At 51.1% G+C, this 23,608-nt stretch overlaps 1 protein-coding gene across 5 annotated transcripts in view; it reads left to right on the plus strand.

Annotated features, from left to right (window-relative positions):
• Tbc1d9b (TBC1 domain family member 9B) overlaps positions 1-23,608 on the plus strand; it is a 43,422-nt gene that overhangs the window by 13,797 nt on the left and 6,017 nt on the right. For 2 of the 5 annotated variants that reach the window (XM_008852241.3, XM_029555610.1), the window contains exons 4-19: positions 1,710-1,938; positions 2,964-3,222; positions 5,174-5,381; positions 6,905-7,117; positions 9,242-9,403; positions 9,848-9,998; positions 11,053-11,267; positions 13,260-13,377; positions 15,393-15,678; positions 17,221-17,350; positions 17,482-17,580; positions 18,724-18,792; positions 20,463-20,703; positions 21,134-21,199; positions 22,633-22,704; positions 22,975-23,025. In XM_008852241.3, coding sequence (XP_008850463.1) covers positions 1,710-1,938; positions 2,964-3,222; positions 5,174-5,381; positions 6,905-7,117; positions 9,242-9,403; positions 9,848-9,998; positions 11,053-11,267; positions 13,260-13,377; positions 15,393-15,678; positions 17,221-17,350; positions 17,482-17,580; positions 18,724-18,792; positions 20,463-20,703; positions 21,134-21,199; positions 22,633-22,704; positions 22,975-23,025 — 2,569 coding nt within the window. The remainder of the gene's footprint in view (positions 1-1,709; positions 1,939-2,963; positions 3,223-5,173; positions 5,382-6,904; positions 7,118-9,241; positions 9,404-9,847; positions 9,999-11,052; positions 11,268-13,259; positions 13,378-15,392; positions 15,679-17,220; positions 17,351-17,481; positions 17,581-18,723; positions 18,793-20,462; positions 20,704-21,133; positions 21,200-22,632; positions 22,705-22,974; positions 23,026-23,608) is intronic. The other 3 variants (XM_008852242.3, XM_029555611.1, XM_029555609.1) reach the window with 2 other exon arrangements.

Consider the following 23,608-nt stretch of genomic DNA (forward strand, 5'->3'; position numbering starts at 1 on the left):
CTGGTGGTCTTAGTCCCATTGGCCTGTATGGGCACATCATGGGATGAGTGTATAACAGAGCAAAGCTGTTCACCTCACAGCCAGGACATGAAAAGGGATGGGGGGAGGAACTGGGGTCCCCATACCATCTTCAAGACATATCCTCTGTGACTAGAAAACCTTCACCTGGACCCACCTCCCAGTGGTGGCATTCTGAGGATGAATCCTCTAATGCATCAGCCTTCGGGGAACACTGAAGACAGCCAGTGGGAATAATGAGGGGCTGAGGAAATGACTCTGTGTATAAACACTTGCCCTGAAGCTTGAGGACCAGAGCCAGATCCCCAGTACCCATATTAATGCCAAGTGGGCATGGCAGCCCACCTGTAATCCCATCACACAGAAGGCAGGAACAAGGTATCCCCAAAGCAAGCTGGCTAGCTTCACCAACTAAATCAGTGAGCTCTGGGTTCGAGTGAGGAACCCTGCCTTGATATATGATTGAAAACGATCGAGGAAGACACCCATCGTCAACCTCAGGCCTCCATATACATGTGCTCACAGGTACATGCACATACACATGTGTGCCCACACATGTGAACTGAATGATCATTGAAATACTATACATCAGATGTTGTTTGAGGCAAGTAGTGCACAAGGGGAAATGTTAAAACTTTAAATGCTATAAAAGAAGAAATGAGCCCGGCGTGGTGGCGCACGCCTTTAATCCCAGCACTCGGGAGACAGAGACAGGCAGATCTCTGTGAGTTCAAGGCCAGCCTGGTCTACATAGTGAGTTCCAGGACACCCGGGGCTACAGGGAGACCCGGTCTCAAAAAGACCGAAAAAAAAAAAAAAAACAAGAAGAAGAAGAAATGGCAACATTAATGAGCCAAATGCTCAGTTCCGTAAGTTAGAAAAAGTACTCTAGAGAAACCAGAAAGTTAGAAGAAAATGGAAACTCTAAAGCCAAAGTTAATTCCTTAAAACACCAGGGAACTGGGGCTGGAGAGATGGCTCAGTGATTAAGAGCACTGACTGCTCTTTCAGAAGATCCAGGTTTGGTTACCAGTACCCACGTAACTTACTACCATCTGTAACTCTGACACCCTCTTCTGCCCTTCTCAAGCACTGCACACACATAAAATTTTTCAAAATTCAAATTAGGGCTAGAGAAATGGCTCAGTGGCTAAGAGCACTGGCTGCTTTCACAGAGGACCCAGGTTCAATTCTCAGCACCCATATGGCAGCTAACAACCATCCATAACTCCAGTTACAGGGGATTCATGCCCTCTTCTGGCCTCTGTGTGAATTGCACAACACAGGTGCACTTACATGCAGGCAATACATTCATACACCTAAAATAAAAATTAAGAAATAAAAATAGGGACTGGAGCGATGACTCACCGATTAAGAGCATCAGCTGTTCTTGGAAAGGACCTATGTTCGATTCCCCGAACCCACATGGTGGCTAACAACCACCTGTAACTTCAATTCTAGGGGAATCCAACACCCTCTTCTGACTCTGAAGGCACTGTGCGAAACAGGTGGACTTACACACATGCAGGCAATACACTCATACACATAAAATAAAAATAAATAAATAAAAATTAAAAGCAAGAAATCAAAAGACTAAAAAGGAGTCTTGGTTCCCTGGGGCACTCTGCTTCTCCCTTTGACCTGCACAGGAGCATGCCCAGTGGACCCTGAGTCCTGTCATCTCCCTCCAGGGTATCATTGCAGAAGAGAATAAGAATCTGCAGCCCCAGGGAGATGAGGACCCTGGGAAATTCAAGGAAGCTGAGCTGAAGATGCGGAAGCAGTTCGGGATGCCGGAGGGTGAGAAGCTGGTCAACTACTACTCCTGCAGCTATTGGAAGGGCCGCGTGCCCAGGCAGGGCTGGCTCTACCTGACCGTCAACCACCTGTGCTTCTACTCCTTCCTGCTTGGGAAGGAAGGTGAGCACCAGCCCGGGGGAGGTGGGGTAGAAGGCACTCCCTTTGTGTATCCCCCCACATCATCCCCAGCTCCTCCCTCCTTTCTCCCTGACATCACAGCCTCTCCAGACTGCCCACATTCCTGATGAATCTCCCTCCTCTCCACCCCAGATATTTTGTGTGCACACAGTGCCACCAGAGGAGTCTCCCCAAAACCCAGATGCCACCTTAGCTATCCATGATGGGAGCATGCAAGCAATACCTGCCCTGGCAGCCCTTGTTATGCCTACAGCCCACTAGTAGGACCCTTCACAGGGCAACTGTGAGGCCTCCTGCTTTTCATTTAAGCTGGAGGTGCTCAGTGACACACATCTCCCCTAAGTGCTTTTAGGTTATTCAGAGAGAGTCTCAGGCCTATGTCAGGGTCACCTGCTGGAGGTCCCTCCCTACAGGACACCTAGACCTTAGGAGGCAAGCCACACTCCCAGCCCAGACATCAGTCCCCCACTACTGCCACTGTCCCTCCAGAAAGAGCTTCTGAAGCTAACCCAGTTGTGATCACTCATTCCAGAGCCCGTCTTCCTCCCTGCCGTCCTTGCCCTCCTCCTGCCCTTAGCATGAAGCTGTGGAGACTGCAGAGGCCAGTCACCTCCTCTGTGGAGGTTGCAGAGGCCAGTCACTTCCTCTATGAGGCTGCAGAGGCCATTCACCTCCCCTGCAGAGGCTAGTATCCTGCTCTGTGCTGCTGACTTGGCTGACTTGGCTCACACTCCAGTGGGGCTCCTGGGTCTCAGCTAGTTTCCTCACATTTATTCCCTTCAGTCTTCAGCCACTTGGGGCAGACATTCATCAAGTACGGTTGCCTTGGACAGCAGCGAGCCTGGTTGTATGTCTTAGCATGGCTAGGCTCAGGCATGGTGGGGTGGCAGTAAATAGTGCCCTTGGGGAGCAGTACCCTCGAGAGTAAGTTCTGGATGTGGATGGGAGTCAGGAGCCTTACCTTGCCCTCTTGTAATGGATGGTGCATCTGTCACTGCTGTTTCCAGTGAGCCTGGTGGTGCAGTGGGTGGATGTCACACGCCTGGAGAAGAATGCCACTCTGCTCTTCCCCGAGAGCATCCGCGTGGACACCCGGGACCAGGAGCTCTTCTTCTCCATGTTCCTCAACATTGGTGAGACCTTCAAGCTCATGGAACAGCTGGCCAACCTGGCCATGCGACAGCTGCTGGACAGTGAGGGCTTCCTGGAGGACAAGGCTCTGCCCAGGCCCATCCGGCCACACAAGAACATCTCAGCTCTGAAGCGGTATGCCACCCTCCTGGGAAGTGGGATGATCCTACAGTGATAATGGCCCCCTTGGGTCAGGTCCACTAACCCTGCTTGGCACCCGGCATGTGGCACATCAGTGCACATGGAGAGAGTCTATACATTCAGCCTTCACAGGCCCCCTGCTTGGGAAGGAGGCCAGCATCAGACCATTGCAGTAGCACATTGGGAGAGCCACAGATTCCCACCAGTGAAGAGGAAGTACCTCATGCTGTTTCTCACAGCTGAATGGTAGGAAGGTACTCTTACCATCTCTAGGCATCAGGTCAGGACACTGAGTGGTAGAGAGGTCCCTTAACTAGGAAGCAGTGGAGCTAGGATGTGAGCCACCTTAGTCAGGGTATGCCAAGATCCCCAGGAGGCTGCATCTAGAAGACTTTGGTGAATAAGTGTTTGTGGTATACAGCCTCCACCCACTGAGATGGATATAGAGGACCTTCACCACCATGGTCTGAATTCTCAGGTCACTGCCAGTCTGTCCTTGGGGGTGGTCAAGAGGTGGATCACAGGGGCCAGCACTGCACATCTCTTCTGTTTGAGCCCCAGGTTTCAGCTTCACAGGAAATCCACACATTTGGCTGAGTCCATAGAAGTTTCATTGGTGCCACAGCCAGGGTGAGCACTGCTGGTGTGTTCAGAGACCTCCTCCTAACCAGACTATTTCTTGGGCTGCACCCCCAGACCAAAGCATAGCCCCATAGTGCACCTTCTAGACCAGAACATTATGCAAGGATGTCACTCTCCTGATGGCAGTGACAGGTGGACCTTCCAGAAAGAAAAGAAGTGGGGCTGGAACTTGCAGTAGTGTCCAGCACTGTCAGCCAGGGTTCGTGGACAGGCTCTGGTCAGGGTGCATGGTCATCCCTTGGTCAAGCTGCTGGCAGCCAAGGGTAGATGAGAAGTTCACTTGGGAATGAGGAAGGTATGTCTATGTGGACATAGCCCCTGAAGAGGCCAGATCAGGCCACCGTCCACAGCCATCAGTCATGAAGTATTTCTGTTCATGACAGCCAGCATACATTTTTGGTTTAGGGCTGCTCCTCCCTAGTGGGAGAGCTTGTCTGGGTTTCAAGGTGGAGTTAGTTCTTCTCAGGGTAAAGAAACTTCCTCAAGGCCAATGACATGCTGGACCTGAGCCAGGCTGGGTACAGGTAGGAACTGCCTGTCCTTCAGTACCAAGCGGCAGAGTCTCTAAAGTCCTCCCTCTCAAGGTAGTCAAGTCTCAAGAGAACATGCGTGACCCCTCCCCCAATGGGTTTATGAAAAATCTCAGGTTTTGGGGGGTTTTTTGGATGGGGAGAGGATGCTTATTTGTTTGCTTTAATATTTTATTTATTATTTTCATTTCATGTGCATGAGTATATTGCCTGCATGTGTGTAAGTGTACCCATGTCATGCAATGCCCTCAGAGGTCAGAAGAGGTTGTTGGATTCCCTTAGAACTGGAGTTACGGACAGTTGTTAGCCACCATGTGGGTCCTGGGAATTGAACCTGGATCCCTTGCAAGAGCAGCCAATAATCTTTACTGCTGAGCCATCTCTCCAGCCCATTTGTTTTTGAGACAGGGTCTCTTTGTAACTCCAGCTAGCCTAGAACTCCCTATGTAGACCAGGCTGGCCTTGCTCTCACAGAGCTCTGCCTGCCTCTGTCTCCCAGGTACTGGGATTAAAGGCCCCACTGTGCTTACTAAAATCCCACTTTTTTTTTTTTTTTTTTTTTTTTTTTTTAAAACTCCATTTAAAAAAAAAAAAAAAAAAAAACAAATTTTTAAAAAAAAAAAATTTTTTTTTTGCTCATTTAAGGCACATGAATGTCTTGAACTCAAATATTCCCAGGCCTGACTTGCTCACTGGTAGTCCCCAAGGAGCCTGACTCCAATGTGGAAACTGAGGAAACTCTTGTTCACCCTCTTCCAACTTTGTTTCTTCAGAGACCTGGATGCCCGAGCCAAAAATGAGTGCTACCGGGCCACATTCCGGCTGCCCAAAGATGAGCGGCTGGATGGCCACACAGGCTGTACCCTGTGGACGCCATTCAACAAGCTGCACATCCCCGGTCAGATGTTCATCTCCAACAACTACATCTGCTTCGCCAGCAAGGAAGAAGACGCATGCCGCCTCATTATTCCCCTCAGAGAGGTGAGCATCTGCAGCCCAGTGGCCCCGGCCAGTGCTGTTGGGTCAGAGCTCTGCAGCTGCTCAGTAGAGGCTGACTCATCCCCACACCTGCTTCTTGGTGCCCCAGCCAGGTTGCTCACACACCTTAGCAGCCAGCTCCATGATGTGCCCAGTGGACTCTTGGGTTTCACGCCTAGTCATGCCCTTCACACCCTTCCCTCACAAAGTGACATTCTGCCACCAGTCTGCCTAGATAAAATCAGAGTCATCCTTGATTTTCACTACTTCCTTGTTCCTGCGTCCTAACCAGAGACATGTGGTCAGGACTCCCTCCAGAGTCCTTCTCTTCTCCACAACCACCACCTAGGACACCTGAGGAAGGTCCTAACCATACCTAATCCCTTCAGACATATCCTTCCAGCACACCCGGCAGAATTGAAAATGTCAGAGTGTGGTGACACCCTGCCTAGCATGCTCCAGCATCTTCTCCTTATGGTTAGAAAGCCCCCAATGCTTCTTGTAATCAGTGAGACCTTTAGTAAGCCATCTGCCCACCTCAGGCCTCCACACAGACCCCACACATGGTCACACATACATAGTCACTCACAGATACACACGTATATACACACATCACAGATACTGTACACAGACCTGTTTCCAACATACATATATATCCACCACAGATACACACTACATAACATACTTGCACATACTTAAATACCACATACTCATGTCTCACACGTGTTCACATACATGCATGTACACACACTCATATATATTTATATAATCTCACATTAAATGTTACACATCCCAAGGTAATCTCTGTCTCTCTCTCTCTCTCTCTCTCTCTCTCTCTCTCTCTCTCTCTCTCTCTCTCTCTGCATCTTGCCCTCTCCTACTCAGTCCACTCCAGCTTTTATAACCTCTCCAGATAGTCTCACTCTCACCCCCACCTCAGAGTGGTTGCTGTGCCTCTGCCCCATCTCTTCCCCGAGCTCCTCACCTGGCAAGATAGAGGTCACAGCTCAGTCACTACCTTCCTAGAGACATGTTCAGCAAAAAGCAGCCAGTGACCTAGCCTGCCCTGTGGCCAGCACTTACCCCTTGTGATGAGGCCAAGCCTATGTTCCCACTGTCCCACTGGGGCTGGGCCCTACAGAGGCACCCACTGAAAGCCCATCCCATGCCCTTACACCTGGTCCACTTTCTGCACACCTTGCAATCAGAGCTGAGCTTTGGGACAAGCTGTCAGAAAGTGTTCTCTGGAGGCTGGGTGTGGTGGCACTAGCCTTTATCCTCAGCACTCAGGAGGCAGAGGTAGGTGGATCTCTGTGAGTTCAAGGATACCCTGATGTTTCCTGGCAACAAGGGGCTGCTCACATGCTTCTGGGGACAAGGCTAACTGGTTATCTTTTGAAAACCGGGTTGGGGCCAGCAACTGAGCTAAGCATTTACATTGACATCATCCCTCTGCAAGGCCAATGTACTCATCCCTGTCGACACATATACGTGTAATGCCCAAGTGCCTGCTCTCATTCCCACAGGTGACCATTGTCGAAAAAGCCGACAGCTCCAGTGTTCTGCCAAGCCCTCTGTCCATCAGCACCAAGAGTAAAATGACCTTCCTGTTTGCCAACCTGAAAGACAGGGACTTCCTAGTTCAGAGGATCTCCGACTTCCTGCAGAAAACGCCATCCAAGCAGTCAGGAGGCAGCATAGGGGACATGAAAGCCAGCATTGTTGACCCCGCCCGAGAGGTGAGGAAGCCCCTTGGGAGCAGCATGACCAAATGAAGAGCCTCCAGGTGCAACCATTGACCTCCTCCCTGAGCCCTACCTGTGTTGCATGCTGTGGGCCCTGGGTTGGACGGTGACTCATAGCCTCTAGTACACAGAGACCAGGGATGCTGCTGAGCATCCTGCAGTCACAGAACAGCCCCACTACAAAATTAGTCAAGCTGAGTACAGAATCTTACAGCACGGGTAACACATGCCTGTGATCCCAGGTGAGATAGGAGGGTCACAAGTTCAGAGCCAGCCTAGGCAATTTAGTGAGCTCCTGTCTGGAAAAAGCAAGGGCTTTAGCCAGGCATGGCAGTGCACGCCTTTAATCTCAGCACTCAGGAGACAGAGGCAGGTGGATCTCTGTGAGATTAGGAGGGGGCAGCCTGATCTACATAGTGAGCTCCAGGACAGCTGGGGCTATAGGAAGACCCTGTTTCAGAAAAAAAAGGAGTGGGAGGATAGGGATGTAGCGTGCACAAGGCCCTGATTTCCACCCCTAGCAATACCAAAAGTCGAAAGGGGCTATGAGGCTTAGGAGGGTAGTACTGCCCTACCTTTACAAGGCCGGCATGGTGGCCTAGACTTCCCAAGCACTCATTGGTTTGTCCAGCATGTCGTCACTGCAGTCCTGTTAGGTACCAGCTGTTCTTCCAGGACCTATGAACAGAGCAATGAACAGATCAGACAGAGCTCATGCTCTTGGGCTCAGCATGGTGGCACATCTGTAATCCCAGCACCTAGAAGGCAGACGCAAGAGGGTCACTACAAGTTCAAGGTCAGCCTGGTCTATATAGCAAGTTCCAGACCAGCCAGGGCCACATAGAGAGACCCTGTCTCAAAAATTTATACTCTCTTAGAATTTATACTGGGGGGAGGGGGCTGGAGCAATGACTCAGGAGTTAAGCATGCTTCCTGCTCTTCTAGCGGACCTGAGTTCATTTCCCAGCACCCATGTCAGGCAGCTTACAACTATTTCTAACACCAACTTCAGGCGATCCAATACTACTTCTGGCTTTTGCAGGTACTTACACATGTGGGTGTGTGAGATACATGAATAAAAAAATCTTAATAAAAATTAAATAAAAACTGGATCCCTTGAAATTCTATAGGAAATGGAGGTTGGATTTTTTTGTTTCTACCAAAAGCAAAAACAAAACCAAAATAACCTTTAGGGCTGGCAAGGTGGCTCAGCAGGTAGACACTTGCCCCAAGCTTAATGACCTGAGTTTGATCCTTGGAGTCTGTATCATCATGGAAGAAGAGAAGTAACTCCCACAAGTTGTCCTCTGACCTGCACACAAGCATCATCACACATACACACACACACACACACACACACACACACACACGTGCACGCGCGCAATATGGAGACAGCCTCAGGTTCATGGCCTCCTCCTGCATGCATGCTTAATATGACAGGAAACTTTTAAGATTTTACTTCTATTTTATGCATGAGTCTTTTACCTACATGTATGTAATTGTACCATGTGTGTGCCTGGTGCTCTTGGACACCAAAAGAGGATGGCACATCCCCTGGAACTGGAGTTAAGAATGGGTGTTAGCCACCACATGGGTACTGAGAACTGAACCCAAGTCCTCTGCAAAAGCAGCAAGTATTTCTCTAGACCCTTAAGACCTATTTTTATTTTTTATATGTGTATTTGTGAGCATGTGCTACATGTGTGCACGTGGCTGGGGAGGCCAGAAGTGGGCTTCAGAGTCCCTAGAGCTGGAATTACAGGAGTTGTGAGCCACCCAGCTTAATGTGACAGGACAGGAGTTCAGGAGGAGCAGGGCAACACCAGGTCTCCCTCCTGGACTCTGATCTTACTGAGAGAAGAGCCAGTTCCCTGTGAAAGGCCCCTTGCTAGTGTGGGTGACTTTGGTTTCAGGAAGGACAAATGTAGGTATCCAGCCTGCCAGAGAAGAAATGCAGATCGGGCCCCATCTGCAGCCTCCCACTTAGCCAGGCCACTGTACTGTGCCCCACTCACCCTTGGTGGTGTTTTTGTCTGACTATATGGATGGGGGTATACATCAGAGGCCCACCAGAAAGCTCAGGCGTTAGGTACTTTACCTTCCTGTTTTATTTTCTAGTCTCTCCCAGCTCCTCAGGAGGCGCTAGACCTACCCACCAGCCCGTCCTCTCCCCTCAGCTGCCCCCTGAGTTTCAGTGCACAGGAGGTGCCTACTGCTTCCCAGGGCCTGCTCAAAGTCTTCCAGAGAAACTCCCCCATGGAGGACCTCGGCGCCAAGGGGGTAAGCCTTGAGCTCTTCAGCACATGCCTCAGCTGAGCCTTAGGAGGAAGGCTGGAGCCACATCTGGGCTGTGCCTCCGTGGCCCTTGTGGCTCTTCAGGATATGTGTGCTCTCTGGTCTGCCCTCAGCAGTGTCAGCTGGACCAGGGAGGCTTGGGGACAGCCACTCTGCCTGCCCTGTGTGGGAGTTGCACTGTTCTTCCGGGGCTCTGGGCCTCTAAAAGGAACATACATCGCTGCTGAGATGGGATGGTGGGGGGCTCCTGCATCTTCACCCTCTTTACCTGTAATGGCCTTGAAACCTGAGCTTGCTAATTGCACTTCCCAGGTAGTTCACATAACAGGCTTCTGCCCTTGCTCAGAGAAAAGATGGAAAGTGTTGCCACCTAGGCCTCAGCACTCTGAGGCACTCCAGCCCCACGCCCCAAGTTTCCTTTTCTCTCAGGCCAAGGAGAGGATGAAGGAGGAATCGTGGAACATCCACTTCTTTGAGTATGGACGTGGCATGTGCATGTACCGCACAGCCAAAACTCGAGAGCTGGTCCTGAAGGGCATTCCTGAGAGCCTCCGCGGAGAGCTGTGGCTCCTTTTCTCTGGTGAGTGGCCCTACTTCCCCCAGCTTTGGCTTGGCCAGTTTTGGTCCCCAGAGTTCTCCATATGATGGGCTGGGTTGAACATGTGCATAAGTAAGTGTGAGACCCTGAGTCCAATCCCTAGCACCAAAAGAAAAACTTTTGGGGCATAGTGTTGCACATCTTTAATCCCAGAGGCAGAGGCAGGCAGATCTCTGTGAGTTCCAGGCCAGTCAGAACGACATGGTGAGACCCTGTTTTTAAAAAAAAGAAAAAAAAAAAGAGCAGCCAGGCGTGGTGGCACCCGCCTTTAATCCCAGCACTCCAGAGGCAGAGGCAGTGGACCTCTGTGAGTTCAAGGCCAGCTTGGTCTACATAGTGAGTTCCAGGACAGCTGGGGCTACAGGACGACCCTGTCTCACAAAGCCAAAAAAAAAAAAAAAAAAAAAAAAAAAGATAAAATTAAAAGTCAGGCAGTTTTTCTGGGTGTGGTAGCACATGCCTGTAGTCCCAGCACTTAGAGGAGAGGCAGGCGGATCTCTGAGTTCAAGGCCAGCCTGGTCTACATAGTGAGTTCCATACTACAGGGAGACCCTGTCTCAAAACACCAAAAACAAACAAACAAACAATAACAACAACAACAAGAAACCCCAAGAAACAAAGAGTCAGGCTGTTTTATTCAGGTCATTGTAATGTTGGCATAGTGATGTTGCAAAAGCCCAAGTCCAGAGTCCTAGGTGCCAGGATGGTGCTGTCAGTATGTGGCACCCTCCTGTCCTCAATGGGAGGCAGGAAGACTCCTTTGAAGCCTATGTTCCTTGGGACAGGCTCTGATCGTATTCACACCTTGGCTTACATGGAACATTTCAGGAGACAGGCAAGTTAGCCATTTGAACTTCCTGGTCAGAGTAACCCTTTTTCAGGGGCAGTCACCAAGGAAACTTGGCCTCACACCTTATAATTGCTTGCAGAGTTTGCCTCTCCCCCATCAGGGCCTCATGTCTCCAATCTACCCTGTGACTTACTATCTCCCAAGCACTGGGAGGGAGAAAGACAGCTGCCACATGTGTCTCCCCAGGGGCCTGGAATGAGATGGTCACCCACCCTGGCTACTATGCTGAGCTAGTGGAGAAGTCCACAGGAAAGTACAGCCTGGCTACTGAGGAAATCGAGCGAGACCTCCACCGCTCCATGCCGGAGCACCCTGCCTTCCAGAATGAGCTGGGCATCGCTGCACTGCGGCGAGTTCTGACTGCCTACGCATTCCGAAACCCTACGATTGGCTACTGCCAGGTAAAGGAGCCTTGTAGAGGCTCAGAGATAGCATCTCCCAGCACAGTCTCCCAGGAGCAGGTGCCTATAACCTGGGCCTGGGGAGGCTCCACACACCTGTGACCCTTCTCCTCCACTTGGGAAGGACCCTAACTCAGGAAAAGATGGAATTTAGCCAGGCATGCTAGCTCATGCCTATAATCCTAGCACTTGGAAGTCTGAGGCAGAAGGATTGCTGCAAGTTCAAGGTTCACCTAGGATACAAAGCAAGACTCTGTCTCAAAAACAAGGGGCTGGAGAGATGGCTCAGGGGTTTAAGAGCACGGGCTGCTCTTGCAGAGGACCTACGTTGGGTTCCCAGCACTCACGTGGTGGCTAACAACCATCCATAACTCCAGTTAGAGGGAATCCAATGTCCTCTTCTGGCCTCCATAGGCATTGCATGCGCATGGTGCACTTACATACATGCAGGCAATATATTCATACACATAAAAATAATAATTTCTTTAAAAAAATAATGAAAATAATGGTAATTGTATTCTTTGTATGTATGGGAAAATATGCATAATATACCATTTTAGCCACTATTAAGTATGCAGTTCAGTGACATCGAGTACATACACATTGTGGGGCAGCTCTGTCACCACTGTCCATCCAAAGAACTTTTCATTTTCCCAAACTGAGACTGCACCCATTAAGCACTAATTCTGTACACTTGATTAGTCTATGAACCTCATGATTCAAGTAGAGTCATACGATAGCTATCCTCTTTTTTTTTTTTTGAGACGGTCTCATGTACCCTAGGCTGGCCACTCACTATGTAGCCCTGGCCTGCCTGGAACTCTCACTACATAGGCCAGGTTGGCCTCCAGCTCACAGAGACCCCCTACCTCCTGAATGCTGGGTTACAGGCTTATGCCACCATATCTGGCAATATTTATCCTTTTGTATCTGGCTTTTCACTTAACGTCCTTAAGATTCATCCATATTGTAGCATGCATCAGAATTTCTTTTCTTTTTAAGGGCTGAATGATATTCTATTGTAGCTAAATACCACATTATGTCTGTCCATCTGTTGATGGTCATCTGAGTTACTTCCACCTTTTAACTATTGTGAACAAACTGCTATGAGTTTAAGTGCACAAATGCCTGTTCCAGGCTCTAGCCCCAGCAGACCTGGACTCACTATGTAGACCAGGCTGGTCTGGAACTTACAGAGATCTGCCTGCCTCTGCCTCCCAAGTGGTGGGATAAAGGCATGTGCCACCTGACTCTTATGTTCAACTTTTTGAGATGCGTCCACATTCCCACAGCAGCTGCACCATCTAGCATTCCCACCAGCAGCTCACATGGTTCTCCCTTCTCTACTTTGTCTCTAACACTTGCTCTTTTCCACAGGGCATGAGTTCGGTAGACTCTCACTGTGGTTTTTATTTATCTTTCTGGTGGCTTTTGTCTTTAAATCTAGTGGACATTTTCCTACCAGATCAATAGCTTCCTGTTGGCCTTAACTTGTGTCTGGATTTCAAGGAAACCAGTTCCCTAAAAGCCACCTACTATAGAACCAGTGTTCCATGTGACATGTGACCAGTTTGTAGAAGCCAGCAGATTGGCTTAAAATAATTTTTAAAAACTAAGCCACCTGCTTTGAAACTTCTTTTTACTATCAGCTAAGGGTTGTATGCACTCCCAGCCTCCCTGCAGGCTCCTGGCACACTCCCCACAACGGCTTAACCCTGGCTCCCTCTCCAATCCCACCGCTCAGCGGAAGTGTTTGCTAATGTCTCTGTTTTCCTGATGCCTTCTGACCCAGTTTGAAGGGGCTGGCTGGTGTCTCTGTCTGATTGATTTCCTGAGAATTTGTTTGTTGGCAGATTTCCCAGAGTTGGTCAGGGACAGTTTCTTGTAGCTAGATGCTAGGGGCAGACTTTCAGATAGAGGCCTGTGCGGGGAGGAGACCGTTTTGCTCTGTGGCCTGCAATGTGACACACACACCACTGTTTCTGCCTGCAGGCCATGAACATTGTGACCTCAGTGCTGCTGCTCTATGGCAGCGAGGAGGAAGCCTTCTGGCTCCTGGTGGCCCTGTGTGAGCGCATGTTGCCCGACTACTACAACACCAGGGTGGTGGGTGAGTGTCCCCAGTTGCCTGACCCTCCATCTGCCCAGTAGCTCCGTCCCTTTCCCGAGCCAGGCTCCACCTTGACCAGTTCCCACTGGAACTCCCATATGCCTCTCAGCCATCCTGCAGGCCACCTAACAGACTAGGGAACTGAAAAAGGATCTCACAGACAAGAAATGGGTGGCCAAACAGACCCCCAGCCCTCTGCCTCCAGGGTCCAGGATCCCCTCCAAACTCTGAGTTCTCAGATGGCTAGAGTGAGAGTTAGAAGACAGCATGTATTTGGTGGGTTTTTAAAAGACCACATGCCAGGGCCTGGAGAGATGGCTCAGCGGTTAAGAACAATGGTTGTTCTTGCCAAAGACCCAGGTTCGAATCCCAGCAGCTAACAACTGTCCGTAACTCCAGTTCCAGGGGATCCAATGGCTTCTTCTGCCCTCGTGGGCATTGCACGACTCGGGTGTACTTACCTATATGCAGGCAATACACACATAGACATAAAAATAATAATAATAAAATTTTTTTTTAAAGTCCACATGCCTGCTGGGTGTGGTGGTGCACACTTTTGATCCCAGCACTCAGGAGGCAGAGGCAGGTGGATCTCTGAGAGTTCAAGGTCATCCTCGTCTACATAGAAACTTTTAGCCAGCTGCAGCTTCAAGGAGATCCTGTCTTTTTTTTTTTTAAATATTTATTATTTTTATTTTATGTATATGAGTGTTTTGCCTGTATGTATGTGAGTGCACCCGTGTCGTGCCTGCCAAGCCATCTCTCCAGCCCCCGAGATCCTGTCTTTTAAAGAAACAAACAAGTAAATAAATAAATAAATAAAACTAAATTCCACCTGGAAGGGACTAGAGAGATGGCTCAGCAGTTAAGAGCATACACTACTCTTTCAGAAGGCTTGAGTTCAGTGCCCAGCACCATATCAGCTCACAACCACCTATACTCCAGCCCCAGGGGATCCGATGCCCTCTTCTGGCCTCCATGGATACTTGCACTCACACATCCACTTTCACACACACATATACACATAATTAAAACTAAAAATAAGGTTTTTGGCGGGGGAGGGTCTTTCTTTGGGTCTTTTTCTTTTTCTACAGGGTCTCCCTGTAGCCCCAGCTGTCCTGGAACTCACTATGTAGACTAGGCTGTCCTTGAACTCACAGAGATCTGCCTGTCTCTGCCTCCCAAGTGCTGGGATTAAAGGTGTGCACCACCATGCTCAGCTAAAAATAAGACTTTTAAAGAAAATTTTTAAGAAGGAAGTGGACTTACAAATGGATTTTCTCACATATGTATTTAACTCTAGGACGACCTCCCCTATACTTTCTTTCTAGGGTCGTCATCCTTGCTGTCCTTTGTTTACCTTTGTATGTGTCCACAAGCATCAGGCCAGGTAACAAGCCACCGAAGCCACTGCTTGCTTCCGATGTTTCTAGGGAAAGAAATTAGTGTTTCCAAAAGAAAATGCAGTCAGCCTTTCTCTGTCTCTAGATTATACATCCATGGACTCAACCAAGCATTGACCAAAGATATTCAGGAGGAAGAACTTCATCTGTACTGAACATACATAGACTTTTTTTTCCCCCTTCTCATTCTTCCCTAGATAACACAGTATAAAACTATTCATAGCATTATACCACAGTGGGCATTATGAGTCATCTAGAGGTGATTTAAAGTGTGCAGGAGGGTGTGCATAAGTCCTGTGAAACCACTGTGCACTGCCTGCTCTGAGCATTGGACAACTCTGCTGTCTGAAGGGATGCTGAAACTATGCCTGTGGGTGCCAAGGGGCCACTGTACCTTAGAACAAATCTTTTTTTTTTCACTGTGATATGGAAACTATAGAAAGAATTATTACAAAGATTCTTTTTCTGTTTTCTATGTACAACCCCCCCCCGACCCTCACTGTAAGCAGAGCTGGCAGGTCCAGAGGTAGATAAGAACCAGTGGGGTCCTATAGGGCATCTCCTTGAGGACCTGGAACTGGACTCATACTTGGCCTCCTGTCTCGTTTTCAGGAGCCCTCGTGGACCAAGGCATCTTCGAAGAGCTCACAAGAGACATCCTACCCCAGCTTTCAGAGAAGATGCAGGACCTAGGGGTGATCTCCAGCATCTCGCTGTCCTGGTTCCTGACCCTCTTCCTGAGCGTCATGCCCTTCGAGAGTGCTGTGGTCATTGTTGACTGCTTCTTCTATGAAGGCATCAGGGTGGTCCTGCAAGTGGCCCTGGCTGTGCTGGATGCCAACATGGAGCAGCTGCTGGACTGCAGCGACGAGGGCGAGGCCATGACGGTGCTGGGCAGGTAACCAACTGGGCGGGGGCTCCTCGTGCTGGGCAGGTAACCAAGCTGGTGTTCCTCCTGCTGCCAAGGAGCTGGCAACAGACCCCAACCCCTTCCCAGCCCTCAGTCAACATCCAGTGCCATGTCCCCAAGTATCAGACTAAGTGGAGGGATCCAGGGGCAGGAGAGAACTTTACAGGTGGGAACCCAGAGTACTCAGAGTGGTTAGAGCTGGGAGAGACTGAAGACGCCAGTGGGCCAGAGCACACTGGCTGCAGACTTCCACTCAAGTGTGTGGTCTCAGAGAACAGACCCAGAGCTGAGAGTCGGTGGTGATAGCAGTCCTGTTGGTGGTCAGGAGATGGTGGCACAGCAAGGTCTCCAACCTCTAGCCCAGGCTAGGCAGCTTTCTCTACACTAAGCTGTCTGGCCGTCCCCTCCAAGCTCAGCAGCACCACTCTCTCCCCAGACAGAGGAGGCTTGCAAGACAGCTGAATGAGACTGACTCACAAAGTTCAGGTTCACCTGGCTCCCTCTCCTGGTCCCCATACCTCATCTACCCTAGGTTCTACCTGGAATCCAGCCTCTTATTCACCCCCACTGCCTCAGCATATAGCCTCTTCCTTGGGCCTGACCTGCTTCTTCAGGGGACTTCTGTTCTAGTCCTTCCCAGTAACCCCCCAGATCTACCCCATCTTTAGGCATGGGGAAATCCCCCTGTTGTGGTTGCCTTCTGTACAAAGAAGTTGCCCAAGTTCCCCAGCCTGGCCTTCACCTCATTCCCCATTGGGCCTCAGCCTGGCCTTCAAATCACTACTCATTGGGCCTCAGCCTGGCCCATGCCCTGAGCTCCATATGGCCCAGTTTGGAACACTCCTGGCCACCAAGGATAGCCTAGGTCACTGCACTTACCTGGAGACCTGGCAGGGTTGCTCCCTCCCTCCTCTCCTCTGACCTAACTCTTGGTCCCCTGACATCAGGACAGTCAGTTGTGACCACAGTTGAACCTGGGTTTCATGCCTCTGTCCCTGCAGTGAAGAGAGACTGAGCCCTCCTGAGGAGCTGGTGTCCTACTGGACATGATTGACAATGCCATTGGGAAGGGTAGGAACTAGAGCGCCTCTCTGACCTGAGTGTCAGTCATGCTCATCCTGGAAAGCCTAGGCTAGCTAGCCAAAGCAAGACCCTGCCCCCAAGACTGTCCTGGAGGAGCGTAGCATGTCCTTACCCCTCAATTTTCTCCTGGGATTCCATGCTTCTCCCTGGCCAGGCTCTCGTGACCCATCAGAGAGGAAGCACATTGTCCGCACAATAAGGTAGGCTCTGGAATCCATGGGGCTCCCAGAAGAGAGCCTAGCACCCTCAGAGTTAGAGCTTAGGCCTCAGTGGGCAGGGAGGCCTTTTCTCCATTCCCTGAAGAACTCCCCAACCTGCTGGGGCACACTGGGGCACACCACCACCTGCCTGCAGGATCCCCAGCTCTTGGCTCTGCCCCAGCTCTTAGCTATGGCTGACATACTCTGGTTGGAGGTAGCCTAGATCACTTTCCTTTGATCTTTGCAGATACCTAGACAATGTGGTGAACAAGCAGAGTGTCTCTCCTCCTATCCCACACCTCCATGCTCTGCTGACCAGTGGAGATGAGCCTCCTGCAGAGGTGGACATCTTTGACCTCCTGAAAGTGTCCTATGAGGTCAGCTCCCAGCATGGTCATCCTGGCCACACTGTTTCCCTATGGCCTTTAGTTTGGGGTAGGCACAGGCAAGTGCGGCAGGGGACTATGCCCTCTGCCATTGGCCTCACCGATTCACCTTCGGCCTGTAGAAGTTCAGCAGCCTGAGGGCCAACGACATTGAACAGATGCGGTTTAAACAGAGGCTGAAGGTGATCCAGTCTTTGGAGGACACAGCCAAGAGAAGCGTGGTACGGTCACTGGTGAGGTGGATGGTAATCCCTGGTACACTGGGCTACAGGGCTGGCCTGAGTAGGCTACTTTTGCTGGGGCCCTCTCCAATGCCCCTCCCAGAGGTGTGCAGGGCCCCACTTTTGCCCTGTCCCTGGCGCTGCCTTGGTACCTTTGTCATAGCCAGGATGCTGTGTGGGCCTGGAATCCTACAGAGTGGGTAAAAGTCTTGGTCAGTAGGGAGAGGCCCTGGGCACTTCTGGTCCTGGTTACTTAGAGAGAAGTACCTTTCACCTCCTACCCTGAGGCCAAGCGTCTTCTGAGCCAAGTCCTCCCAGCCTGGCTTTGCCATGGGTTCCTCCTCCCAGCCTGGCTTTGCCATGGGTTCCTCCTCCCAGCCTGGCTTTGCCATGGGTTCCTCCTCCCAGCCTGGCTTTGCCATGGGTTCCTCCTCCCAGCCTGGCTTTGCCATGGGTTCCTCCTCCCAGCCTGGCTTTGCCATGGGTTCCTCCTCCCAGCCTGGCTTTGCCTGAGCCAAGTCCTCCCAGCCTGGCTTTGCCATGGGTTCCTCCTCCCAGCCTGGCTTTGCCATGGGTTCCTGCTTCTGCTTGAGGGCAGTGACACATGCCTGTGGGAAGCCTCTGCCACCTTGTGCTCTGTTTAAACCTGGTCATGGTCTCTGCCCTGGGGAGGCGGGGACCTTGTACTTTGCCTCCATTTTTTCCAACGCTTCTTCAGGGTTCTAGGACTTTCAGGGAAATTCGCCCTGAGCAATGGACACAACCAATTCTGGCTAGCTGAAATAAAAAGATTTGACTGGCAAGTTATAAGAGCCTTCCAAAGAGACCCCTCCCAGGCAGCTAGAGCTAAGTAGTCATCCATCACCTTATCTCCCTCAACTGGGCCTCTGGGAGAGAATGAGCCCTCCAGCGCCCATCCCAGGAAGAGGCTCAGGAGTGGGAACTGACTGGCAGGTGGTGGAGAGTGTGAGCATGTGAGTGCACCCTTTCCTGAGTGGACCCACCTTTACATGTTTGGCCGCTGGTGACCAAAAAAGGACAGATCAGGCCTCTGGCCCTGTGCACCTGAGAACTCTCCCAGAACAAGCGTCGTCTCATACTGCAGTAGGCTCTTAGTTCAGCCATTTTCATCTTTCCTTCCAGGTTCGGGCCATTCCAGGGGACATTGGCTTCTCAATCGAAGAGCTGGAGGACCTTTACATGGTGTTTAAGGTGACAACCAAGAGCAAGGGCAGGACAAGTACCCAGGGTAGCCCCCTACGTGCATCCTCAGAACAGCAGCTCCCTGCCAGGAGAGATGTCAGTTGTCCAAAGTTACAGTTACTGTGAACTACATGTGGTAGAATTTAATCCTTGGCATTTAGAACACGTGTGTGTGTGTGCGCGTGTGTGCATGTGTGTGCATGTGTGTGTGCGTGTACTGCGTGTGTGTATGTGTGCATGTGTGTGCGTGTGTGTGTGTGTGCGTGTGCATGTGTGTGTGTGCACTTACTTGCACATGTGGGTGTAAAGGCCAGAGAACAACCTCAGGTGTTTTTTGAAACAGTCTCTAGCTCACCATGTAGACTAGGCTGACTGACCAGTGAGCCTCAGGATCCTCCTGTCTACGCCTCACAGCACTGGGATTCCAAGTGCATACCACCACACCCAGCTTTTTTAAAAAAAATCTTAGTACCATTTATTTATTGTATGTGTGGAAGTCAGAGGACAACTTGTGGAAGTCAGTTTTCTCCTTTCACTGTATGTCCCAGGGATCAAACTGAGGTCATCAGGTTTGGTGGCAAGCGCCTATACTCACTGAGCCATCTTGCCAACCCCACACACCCAGCTTTTTTACATGGGTTTTCAGGTATCAAAGTCGGGTTCTCATGCTTTCAGTTGGCTGACTACTATCGCCCCAGCTCCAGCAGAACACTCAGATGGCAGAAAAGATAGTCAAATGAGCTCACGTAGAAGAGGGAATACATGAGCTCATGTAATTGAACAGTTACACAGCTTGGCCTGGCTGAGTTCAGGCTCCCCCCTCCAACTGCCTCTAGGCTGCTCTTCTGTGAGAATGGCAGACTTGTCCTGAGCTGCTCCAGGGTCATGCTCTCAGGAACCCCAGTGGAAGTAGACTTTTCTTTCCAAGTAGTTTCTGCAAAAGACCTGGTGTCAGTCATTGGGGTGACAATCTAGGAACTGTAGGTAGTGGGCCAGTGATGGGGGGTGATTGCCACCCTTGTGATCCATTGGCCCAAGGGTGAATCAGGGTTTCTGCACACAAATCTTGGGTATATTAAAAGGAGGGAGAAGAGACTGAGGAAGAGGCTAGGACAAAAGTTCACTCTGCCCTTTAGTTGGTTGGGTTTGGGTTTTGATTTTGGTGGTGATGGTGGTGGTGGTGGTGGTTGTTGACTAATTGGTTGGGTGGGTAGATGGGTGTTTTGTTTTTATTTATTTTTGTGTTTTAAGTTGAGGTTTCCCTGTGTTGCCCAGGCTGGCCTTAAGCTGAACTCCTGAGGTCAAGTGATCTTCCTGCCTCAGCCTCCTGAGTGCGGGGACTGTGGGCACATGCCCACATGCATGCGGGGACTGTGGGCACATGCCATCACATGCAGCTGCCCCTCTGTTCTTGTTGCCATTCCCTGTGGTCCTCCCCAGCTGCCCAGAGATTCGGTTCCCAGGGTGGCCTTGGTGTCAGAACAGTAGAGCGAGGCCTGCCCCCTCACAGGCTGCCCAAGTGCTCTGTCTGTTGTGCACTAGCATGATGAGTGCTGCCTGTGAGGACTGAGGTTTTCCACCCTAAGACTGTGCAGATGTGGACAGAGCAGGATGGACACCCTGGTCATCCTAACAGCCAGGGTCCAAAAGGCTAGCTCACCAGAAGGTGTCCCCCACAGGCCAAGCATCTGGCGAGCCAGTACTGGGGTGGTAGCCGCACAGCAGCGGTCCACCGGGACCCCAGCCTGCCCTATCTGGAGCAGTACCGGATTGACGGGAGCCAGTTTCGGGAACTCTTCACCAGCCTGATACCCTGGGCCTGTGGCTCGCACACGTCCGTGCTGGCAGGCCGCATGTTCCGCCTCCTCGACCAAAACAAGGACTCACTGATCAACTTCAAGGAATTTGTGACAGGGATGAGTGAGTGTCTCCCAGCCTGCCTGGGCTAGAGACTGCCCACCTACCCTCTTACTAAATGCCTGCTCCTGATGCAGCCAGCAGAGGGAAGCCTTGAGCCTGTTGGCCCTTCACAGGGCACAGCAGTTTCTCTACTGGAGAGAAGCTAGAGTCCACTGGGAACCTTGTCCTACCCTGTCCTCTCTCCCTCCCTCCCTTAGCCTGGGGTTTCTGGCCCCAGAGGAAGGCTAAGTTCTTCCACAGGGTCCAAGGAAAGCAGGGGGCCCAGGGCTCATTCCAGCAGGCCTGGAGACCTGACTAGGGAGGAGCCAGGCCTGCCCAGGCTGTAAAGAGTCTCCACTAAAGCCCACAAGCAAGGGTGTGGGGACATGGCCTGCAGCATGGCTTTGGAACCCTCCTGACAATATGGCTTCCTCCCTGGCCTTCTCCACAGGTAGCATGTACCACGGGGACCTCACAGAGAAGCTCAAGGCACTCTACAAGCTGCACCTTCCCCCAGGTGAGAACCTCAGGCCACCTCCCATGGGCCTCTCACTAGTCCATAGTTGGAGAGGCACCACTGAACTACCAGCCTCTGGGACATTTGGCCCTTGAGGCAGCAGGTGAAAAGTGAGCTCCACAGAGAGGAGGCTGCCTGCCTGTGTCAGGGAGGGGCTGGGGTTGCGGTCTTCCCTAGTGGTCTGAACACAGGAACACAGGCGCGGGATGGGAAAGGGACATGGAGGAAGATTCCAACATGACCCAGAAGCTACAGCAGGACAGGAGCAGTGAATGGAGATGCCAGGGTGACACCAGGACCTTTAATTTGTCCTTAATTTCTCAAGGGTTTCTGTTTATCCTAAGAGTGTCAGCCTGGGCCACTGCCCTGTGGATCCTGCCATGTAGCCTCATGTGCATATGAGGGAGGCCCATTTCTGGCCTCTCTCAGTGCTAGAGCCATGGTCAGTGTAGACTGTTTCCTGTGGGCAGCTAGTTGAACCAAGGAGAGGCACTCACAGGAGCTGACCAGAGCCACAGCCCCAGAGTCCTGCAGTATGTGGCCAGAGGTCACCTGGCTCAGCAAGGGTGGCCACTGAGAGAGTCCACTAAGGAAGAGTCCCTTAGGAGTGATGGTTCCACTGGTTCACTGGAATTGCCCCAGGTTCCAGTACCCACCCCTGAGTTGCATGCAGTATCTGCCATCAGAACTCACCCAGAGCAAATGTTAGATCACAGAGCTGGGTGTCACACATGTCCACACAGCCCAGCCTCTCACTTGTCTGCAGCAGTGCCCAGACCTCTGACTAAAGCGCCACAAAGACTGCTTTGCTGGCACAGCTGAAAGGGCTGTGGGGCAGGGCTAAGCTGTGGGCCCACTTCTGGCCAGTGGAAGCCAGGAGACCTGGGCCACATCCCACAGTCCAGGGAATGTGGTGTGGCTGCCCCAACCTGAGCCACTTTAGCCTACTGTGCCTCAGCCAGGGCACTGGGACACTTTGGTTCTGGAGGACTGTGGGCCCTGCCACCCCTCCCTCTGTGTCCTGCACTGTTAACCCCCTCACTTGCTGCATGCCCCTCTGCACAACAGGGAGAATAGATCACATATACACGTAGAACCATAGGGATCTGCAACCTCAGGATGAGGCAGTTACAGCAGCAAATGAGTGGGACAGGCTGATCTGGCTTGATGCCAGAGTATAAAGTAAAAACAGCATGTCACATGGCATGGGAGTTGGAGGTCTGCCTGGGCTATAGTGTGAAACCCTGTCTCAAAAAACAACAAAAATGTGACCAGCTCCATTAAAACTTTAAGCAGATGTTAGAATTGAAGGTGCTGGGCCTGGAGGGGGATGATAGGAAGAAGGTGGTCTTTGACCAGGGTTCCAGGAGGTTTGTTTTGAGGAGGTATCACACTGTCTCCTGTCTACACTTGTTCCTTCTCTTGGAATACAGCTCTGATCCCAGAAGAAGCTGAGTCAGCCTTGGAGGCCACCCACTACTTCACAGAGGACAGCTCCTCAGAAGGTGAGCCACTGCAGAGACACCCGACATCCGATGCCACCAGCCTTGGCCCTGCAGCCCCATATTTCCACGGGGCCCTTGCAAGTGGCCCGCAGCCCCGCTGAGGACTCAGGGAGCATGCTGCCCTGGGGTGCTCCCTGGGAGGGCCCTATACACTTCCTGGGCTGGGTCGCCTCTGAAGAGGTTCTCAACTGCTGTTTCTCTTGTGTCTCTGTCTCCCTGGACCTGGGCTTCTCCCTCTGCCCTCCATGCCTCCTCTGCTGTACCTTCCAGCATCTCCTCTGGCCTCAGATCTGGATCTTGTCCTGCCCTGGGAGGCTCAAGGTCAGTCCCTGGAGGGCAGGGGCACTCCTTTGCCTCTAGACTTTGTCTTCTCTTTACTTAAAAGCCAGGAAGCTCTGTGCCTCAGAGACCCTCTGGTACTTCATCTTATGAGGATAAGTCCTGAGAAAGACCGAGAACCAACCTGTTCCTGGTGAAGTGGGTGGCTCGTGTGTCTGCTGTGGATAGTTAATAATGAGGATGCTCACACTGGACGTGGAGCAGGCCCTGAGCATCACCTCTGCACCCACATGCAAAAAGTCTCATGTTCATAGGAAAGGAATGCAAAATGCTGTCATTGTGACCATGTGAGACAGGCACAGTGTGGGAGAGTGGAGGCCAGAGGGACCGACAGAATTTCTCCTTGGAAAACATCTTCAAGTCCACAGCATTTTTCATTACAAAAAAAATACTTAGGATGAGCAACTGATAGAACTCAGTCTCTGCCACAGGTAAAGCTCATTGAAAAATATCTGACCAAGGTGAGGGACCATTCTGGGCCTTGGGATTTGGCAACTGAGCTGGTCGCATGTAATACAGAACTGACCATAGCTCCATGGTTGAACACTTGATTAGCATATGTGAG

Source organism: Nannospalax galili, unplaced genomic scaffold (genome assembly GCF_000622305.1).
Source record: "Nannospalax galili isolate Female #2095 unplaced genomic scaffold, S.galili_v1.0 scaffold1206, whole genome shotgun sequence".
NCBI lineage: Eukaryota > Metazoa > Chordata > Mammalia > Rodentia > Spalacidae > Nannospalax > Nannospalax galili.